The 8863-nt window shown below is 37.8% G+C and overlaps 1 protein-coding gene across 1 annotated transcript; it reads right to left on the reverse strand.

The window, feature by feature from the left end:
- Positions 1–714: 714 nt before the first annotated feature.
- On the reverse strand, positions 715–2328 carry LOC131438629 (uncharacterized). Its single transcript, XM_058608766.1, has one exon. It carries the CDS (start codon positions 2150–2152, stop codon positions 980–982), a length of 1173 nt encoding a protein of 390 aa, XP_058464749.1. The 5' UTR covers positions 2153–2328; the 3' UTR covers positions 715–979.
- Positions 2329–8863: the final 6535 nt, after the last annotated feature.

Consider the following 8863-nt stretch of genomic DNA (forward strand, 5'->3'; position numbering starts at 1 on the left):
TGGTTTGAAGCATTTTAATCATAAACTCATGAAGAATTGTCTTGATTTCTTGAAAAGATAAAATGATTATCATGATTTTAAGATTATTGCATGGGAATATTATCTCTTCTGATTGCAACTTTTTGGACCTTGATACCGGTCTGTAAGTCCCGGGTTGACAGTTCAATGCATAGGACACTGGTCTTACAAGCCAGTTTTCGTATGTTCGAGCCCCGACCTGGAAGGATTCGTGGTATCGTAGCAATCGTAGCACCAGACAAGCAATGGTCCTGTACACTCTGAAGTGGCTGCGAAGTCTGTTGAAACAGAAGGTCAAATTCCACGAAAGGAACGTAATACCAAGGCTAGTACTAGTTTTGCTGTCCTATAAATCCAGATGATTAATTGAGAATTATGTTGCATTGCTGAAATAAGTGGGGAGGCAGAGTTTTGGATTGGCATTTCAATGCACAGGTCACTGGTCTTACAAACCAATTGTCATACGTCATGATAGAAGCACTAATCATGAAATGGTTCTGTTCGCTAAAAATTGGCTGCGAAGTCTATTGAAACAGAAAAAAATCACAGAAGTAATGCAAAACCTAGACTGAACTTAGTATTCCCGAAAACAAACAAAACTAAAAAATCTGCGTGGCACGACAGTAATAACTTTAAACTTTTGAAGCAGTACTTAAACCATTTTATATAGTCGTATCGTTTTTTTTATTTTGTAGATCTTTGAAGAAATCTGAGATTCTAGCGAACTTCAACACAAGAACAACAACAATAACGAAGTAATGTTTGAAAGACGTTAATCTTGACATTAGTTTAATCAATTTTGCTCTTTACTACCAACTACATCAATTCGTAAACCGAAACTATTGAAATTCAAAATATAACCAGCGCACCAACGCATCAGATTTATCCCACCATTTTCGTCTCGGGCATTCCCGTAGCGATTTGCTTACCTCCTATCACACTAACAAAAAAAAAACAATCTTTACGACCTTCCGGCTGGATGTCCCCGCTGTTCCATGGTTCGTTTCTTCGGATCCAGCAAATCTCCGGCCTTGTCCTGGTGGGCGGTCATGTGTCGCGTCAGATGGTGCCGTTCGCGGAAGCTTTCATTGCACACCGGGCACTTGAGCTTCTCTTCGCGTTTCCGTCGGTGCGGATCCTGCTGATGTTCGTTCTTGTGATGGGATCGCATGTGGTAAACCAGATCGCTGGTCATCCGGAAGCTGATGTTACACTTGGCACAGGTATTCTGTGCGGAAAGCGAAAATGCCCCCATGGCCGTCGGCAGTAACGTAGACAGAATGGCCGCCGCTGCAGGATTCCGAATAATGCCATCCACCTCCGGTAGTAGATTCGGTGGTCCACCGGCGCCAGCGAATGGCATAAACGGTGGCGATGGGAAGTACCCTTGGGGTAGTTCGGATTCTGGCATCGCGGATCGGTACATCATCGGTTTCAGTTTGGACGGTTGAGGAGGACTGAGATCGGCTGGATGCTGAGGACTCCCGCTGATGAACGAATAGTCGTAACGGAAGTTGTTGGGAGCACCAGGGCTTATGGAAATTGGAGGACTAGTCGATGGGCAGCTTTGCTGGTCAGGACTCAAAGGTGGAATCGGAGAGTCGGAGATGGTGATGCTTGTCACTTTCGAGAATGCACTACGAGGCAGCTCTGAGCCAAGAAAATTTCCTGCAGCCTTTTCACGGATCGCCATTAAACTGGGATTCTCGTAGAATCTTGCATTCGGTAGCATATATGAAAGCCGTTCGTTACTCAGTTCCGGAATCGACGGAGGGCTTCCTTCCTGTGGTCTTGGTCTGCTGAGTAACTCCAAATTGAAGTTTCTTTCCTCTGCCGGTCTGATCGGGCTAAACCCATTCACTGACAAATCTTCGGATCGCGTCGACTGCGTTGAATCACTTTCCACATCAATCGTAGGAGAGTGAACTTTTTTCACCTGTTTCGTTTTCAACTTTTCGTCCGGCATCATTAGGAATGCCACATCGAAGGACCGTTTGGCGGAGTTTTTTCCCGTCCGGAAATTATCCAACTTTGTGTGGGCCATTTCCATGCCACTCACGTTACTGTCACAAGCACTGGCACAATGTCCGTTAATTTTCACATTCAATCGAGACTGCCGAATGTCCATCGTCATGGTGCACTTCAGACGAACCGTCCGGTGTTGGAAAATCACTCACTTAAGCCGCAACACTTGTGCTAAAATCGATTCAAATTTATTCCGATCACGATTTCAGCAAAGTCCATAACATTTATTCTGCTAGAAGTTTCGGTTGCTGGAAACCTAAACGCCAGGAGAACACTGCACCAGAGGCCACTTGTTTCCTCGAAATCTGCTGCTAAACTGTTTTTGATTGTACACCAACATTCGGTTCTATACTCTTGTCACGGCAGGCTCTACGCCACCCCATTCGTATTCGGGCACCCAGTCCCAGTCGAGGGAGGGAAAAAGCTAGCATAAAAATCACGAACATATCGTTCCACACGGACATCGCGGAGACGCACACATACCACTGCGAGCGAACGGCAGCACAGCACAGAAACAGACCGACAATTATAATGTACATAAACATAGGGACCGAAAGCATAAGGGTAGGAAAATATTGTTCCCTCATCAGTGGCAGAAATACTTTGCCGGTGCAAAAGAGCGAGAGAGAGAGAGAGAGAGAGAGAGAAACACTGACCGGACAAAGCGAGAGCAAGCGAACCATAGTCGAAGAGCGAACGCTCGTCAGCACACATATGCACGGATACATGAAAAAGCAATAGAAAAGCTTTCAATATGATATATTTTATGCGATATATTTCACTCGGGTTTCGTTGCCGCCCACCCCCACACTCCGACGGACGCAGACAGGCCTTAGAAGGAACGCAACGATGGCGATGGTGGAGACGTACGGTGCGGTGCGCCATTAAGTGCTTCTGCTCACATCAGCTAGCATATTCTGAATCGCTTTTTCTCCGTCAGCCTTTACTCTCCAGCTCTCCAGCAAAAGCGTCGTCGGTAGTATAAATTAGTATCCTTATGTAAGTTTTCGCAACTCTTGTCCCAACCGCAGATTGGCTCGGAGCGGCAACCTTTCGTGACAGTGTGACCAGGATGCGAATCCGTTGATATTCGTTCCGGGATATTTGAAATATTCATTCATTAGAGATCGAACAAAATTATGCAATGATGTCATATTCATGTCCTTTAGTAACTGATATTCATCACCTTAGGTATGAAATTTACTAATGCTAACTACCGGAAAGTTTTTAAAGTAGAAAGTGAGGAATTCCGAATTACGCTTCGATTCTGACCGATACCTACGCAGAAACCGAAATTTTCTCAAAATTGAAAGAATAGAGGAATAATACAAAACATGCCAAATTTTTGGATTAGCCGAATGTAAAAACTCGAATTTATTTCAAAGTAATAAGAACTATTGAAATCTGTTTTAATCCACGTAATGCTGCAATGTTGTCTTTGAATCTGATCAAGAGAGTTAATATGAGCATAAACTAATAACCATTTCAATTTGTAAACAGTTTTGAGCCAAATTGAAAAAAAATCCACTTTTGCAATGTCGCTCTGAAAAATGGTTTGAAATTTCAAACACACTCCACCGGAACCGAAAGGTGGATCCGGACAAAACTCAGCAGCAGCCTATGGGACTGTAAGACCTTTCATTTGAGTTTGAGTTTGTGCAAATCTTCGAAGACGTCTCTGAGTTTTCTGATCGGTTCAATTTTGTTTTTCGGATATCACGTAAAAACTCTAAACATTGATAGCAGTCTACATGCATAATATTTCAAAAATCCATCATGCTATATTTGGAGTCATTTTTAATCAACTGTTGTGTTCGGGAATGAACCAATTTGACTTTCTTTGTCACCATTGAATTCTAATTCCACTCAGGTGTAATAATTAAAATACAGATACCAATTCCGAACTACTTTTTGTAGTCTTCATCAGTGTATTCGTTTCATTAGTTTGTTGGTACGAACTAATGAATACTATGAAAAGTAGTTTAAAATACGTACCCGTATTGTAAGCATTACAACTTAGCGAAAGTGTATTGACGTAAAAGTGGATATTAGAATTAGAATTAGAATTATAATAAACAAACTGAATTCGACTGACAACCCAACGCAAGAATTCGCTCAAACTAGAGAACAAATTTCTGCGGCCCTGAGGGCCGAGTGTTATATACCAATCGATTCAGCTCAACGAACTGAGCAAATGTTCGTGTGTGTATGTGTGTGGGTCTGAATGTGTGTGGGTCTGAATGTGTGTTGTCAACGGCCTCCTGTCACGACGCCATCTTGATGAGATCAAAATCGGAACTTCAAAAACAGCTGGTTTCAACGTAAACAAACAAACAGTAATACATTTGTTTTACGCGTTTACCTTGTTTAGTGCACGAAAATTAGTGAATTTTGGGTCGACTCTCTCACAATAACTTGTCGGTTTATCTAAAATACAGCAGACAGTGTTTTGGGACATCAAGTGGAGATAATTTTCACAATTTGAGAGTCGCGATGAGTATCAAAACATCGCAGTGTTTGGGGCTCGAAACGCGAGGTGCTCAACGTAATCGGTATACTTTCAAATGGTTGGTGCTCACATACCGGTGTCAGATGGGTGGTTGTCAACAAAGAGGTCGAGATCTCAGGGATGGCTGGACCGATTTCGACCAAATTAGTCGCAAATCAAAGGTCTTCCTTTCACCCTGTACTTTTTGAGCTATATAGTTTTATGTCGAAATTTTTAGCTTTTTGGCAATATCTTTCACGATTGACCTTTAAAAAACAAAATATTAGACTTCGATTCCGCACGGTAATAGATATCGATATTATTTTGTAAACGACTTTTCCCTTTATTCCAGTAGTAAAAGTTTTAAGCACTAAATGACAAAGTAATGTTTGGAAGCAACGTGGATTTTTCATACAATTGTTTCTAAGTACCAAAAAACTGTGTACAGCATACTTTTTCATGAAATTTTGCTTTAGACCGATTTCAGCATGGTTCGTTTTTAGCAACATAATTGTTCGAATATGACACATGTAAACCAGATGTTGGCAGGAATTCCATAAATATATTGATTTACACTACTTACAGCAATAAATGCTGGAACACCCATATACCATTCGAATCAGTTCGTCGAGATCAGCAAATGTGCACGGAAAACCCTCCAATAAAAAAATTGCGAATTCACAATTTTTTATTTTTGAAGTTGTTGTTTTAACTAATAATTAGTTGATTCAACCAATTTGCTATTTGATTTGCACATATTGAATTAGTTATGAAATATATGTTGTTTTTAATGCTGTCTAATGTCAAAAACAGCACAAAGCAAAACAAAAATCGCAATGAAAAATCAACCATTACTTTAGTTGAAATTCAAACGCGTTTCTTAAACATTTTCATGCAAACGAAATTCGCTTATTATACGTATGTAAAACTCGTGAAGAGTAACTTTTGAATGATAGAAAATTAATGTTTATCATAACACTAGTTGTCAGAATGTTAATGTGATGATAAATTATCTACATCTTTATTGCTCTGGTGTTACAAGAAGAAACGATGGATATAAAGTAGTGCTATGCAACTGATAGCCGTTAGAGATATTGCAATTAACAAAACGTGTTTAACCAAAACTAGAACCCAGTGAATTGTATGCGCTTGAATTTTGGTCTTAAAATTAACTTGATTCTCCATCGTGAAATGCATGTTAATGAATGAGCATATTGTATCTTCAAGTCATGTACAAAACAAAGTGATTAAATTGAAAATGTTTAATATTCATTCATATAATTTGTTGGAACTGTAAGTTGCAATGGCTCAAAAAATAAAAATCAGCGCATTCGGTTCGACTTTTTGTTTGTAAGTAATATTGTGGTCACAATTAGATAGTTTCGTTGACACCAGCACTACTAAAAGACAGTATATTATTTATATTAAATATTATATTTATTATAATATATTTTATATATCTTAACATACCGAATTTTCATTTAAAAAATCAGAATCTATATCAATAAGGAATATTTTATTGTCATTCAAAATCAATAAGTTTGCTTAAGTTGAAATAACTAATCGTAATATCTAAAACAATTACAATCGATTTGTTTTTCAACTCACATAACTGTTAAATCCAAAACATGGTCGGTTGTTGTAAATAAAATCTTTATTGAAATTGAAAGGTGTGTGTCATGACTAACCGACAGCATCTTTTTTTCAACCAAAAATTTTGTTATTTCAACCATCGTTTCTGTTGATCGAAAAACAAAAATGACAGTTTCGAAAAAAACAGCGATCGATTAGTTGCACAAAAGTTTAACCAATCAAATGCAGAAAAACAACTGAAATGTTGGTTGTTTCGCGATCCCGAGGGGTTCCGTGCGTGTGTGATAAATAATGTCACTCAATTTTCTCGGAGATGACTTAACCGTGTTTTACAAACTCAGATTCATACGAAAAGTCGTATGCTCCCGAACAAGGTTCCTGAATTACGTTTGGATCCGACTTCTGGTTCCGGAACTACAGGATGATATGTGAAACGAAACTAAAATAGTGTAATTCATTTTTCTCATAGGTGGCTGAACCGATCTAAGATTCAAATCAAATTTAGGAACCATGAAAAATTAAAATGAAAGGTATTGATTTTCGAATTCCGGTTCCAGTATAGAATCGTTTCTCAAAGCTCAATCGTTTTCTCAAAAAAGGCCAAATCGAATTTCAAAAACAAAAATTCAAATTAAAAGATTTATGGTCCCATAACAAAATTAATGAATTTTATCCAATTCTGAAATTACAGGGTTTGAGTTTTTAAAGTTCATACCGATATAGAAGATAACAACCAAAAAAGCTCAAAACTGTTGCAATTTATTCGTCATATTAATTTATGGCCATACGGATCGTTTTCGGTTATGCTGGTTCCTGAATGCCGGTTCTGGTAGTACCGTGAATAACCGTGAACTCTAAAGTGGAATTTATTTCGACATCTTATGGAATGTTCAATCGATTATTACACCTTTAGATTCCAATTCGATCCGATTTGCAGTTTCGACATTACAGGGTTTAGTGAATAGAACTTTAAATTGCCACTTGAAATGACGGTCATTAAAATGTCATGAGAACTAAAACACCAATGAAACACACGCGGATAATAAAAAACCTATTTTAATCCACCTAGTGGTGTAATGATGCCTTTCTCATATTACTCATTATATCATAAATATAACCGTGAAATTCGCAAAAACAATTGTTTATTGAATAGAAATAGGATAATTTGTTCGGATCTAATCTCACAAACTCTATAAATCTTGTTTTACCTGTAGTTCCGGAACCGAAAGTAGTATCCACAACAAATTAAGGAATTCCATATGAAACTGTAAGACTTTTCTTTTGAACCTATAAGTTTGTGAAAATCGATTTGGCCATCTCCAAGAAAAGTGAGTGAGATCCTTTTTTTTAAATCACTATTTCCAGTTCTTCTGAAACCGGATCCAGATAAACGGAATAGCCGAAGTTGGCTCGTTTGCTACCAACATATATGACCTACAAATTGGAACAGTTTTGAACGTAGTTATACTCATACTTACTATCTCATGTTCTATTTCGATTAAACCAATCAAACGAAATCTAACAAACGTTACTGTTACTTCTGCATATGTAAGTCAAGCTAAACAGCATGAATCAGCAGCATAAAACCTGTAGTAAGATTATTATTATAATTATTATTATTATTATTATTATTATTATTATTGACATCACTACACAACGTGTACGAAATAGAACAAAGCACGCCTTGTTCGTTTTGTGTTTTCTTCTTCTTTCGGTGTTGTACATATTGTCACTCTATATGGCGATTTGAAAACTTTGACACTCATCGCCCTGTAATTGCGGAACCGGAAGTCGGATCCAGATGAAATTTAACAGTAGCTTTAAAGACAGCATGAACTTTAATTCAAATCAAGATTTGTGAAAAACGGTTCAAGCATCGCAGAGAAATCGAAGTGAATTTAGTTTTAGGAGTTTTTTTTCTCCACTTTCGGTGCTCTCGGAACAGGAAAAGAGGGGACCAGTAGTGCCGAATTAAGTTTTCATGCCCACAAACTAACAAGCTCTGCAAACTAGAAGAATTTATCAGACAGTTTTATGGGATTTGTACCTGTTTTTAACCATCGTTCGTGGAAAAATACTAATAAAATGGGTAATTTTCCGCTTATCACGCTTTAGTTCCGGAACCGGAAGTCGGATCCAGATAAAATGTTCATTTTATCATTTATTTTTCATTTGAATCTTAGTTTGCGAAAATCGGTTTAGCTGTTTCAGATATAATTGAGTGTAAACTTTTTCTCAAATTTTCACATATTACCATATAACTCCGGAACCGGAAGTCACATTCAAATGAAATTCAATAGCAAACTATGGGATCATAATACCTTTCATTTGAATTTTAGTTTGTGAAAATCGGTTCAGCTATCTCTGAAAAAAGTGAGTGCATATTTTTATCACGTTTTTGGTACATATCATCCTATATCTCCGGAACCGGAGGTCACATTCAAATGAAATTCAATAGCAAACTATGGGATCATAATACCTTTCATTTGAATTTTAGTTTGTGAAAATCGGTTCAGCTATCTCTGAAAAAAATGAGTGCATATTTTTATCACGTTTTTGGTACATATCATCCTATATCTCCGGAACCGGAAGTCACATTCAAATGAAATTCAATAGCAAACTATGGGATCATAATACCTTTCATTTGAATTTTAGTTTGTGAAAATCGGTTCAGCTATCTCTGAAAAAAGTGAGTGCATATTTTTATCACGTTTTTGGTACATATCATCCTATATCTCC

This window comes from Malaya genurostris, chromosome 3, assembly GCF_030247185.1.
Source record: "Malaya genurostris strain Urasoe2022 chromosome 3, Malgen_1.1, whole genome shotgun sequence".
NCBI lineage: Eukaryota > Metazoa > Arthropoda > Insecta > Diptera > Culicidae > Malaya > Malaya genurostris.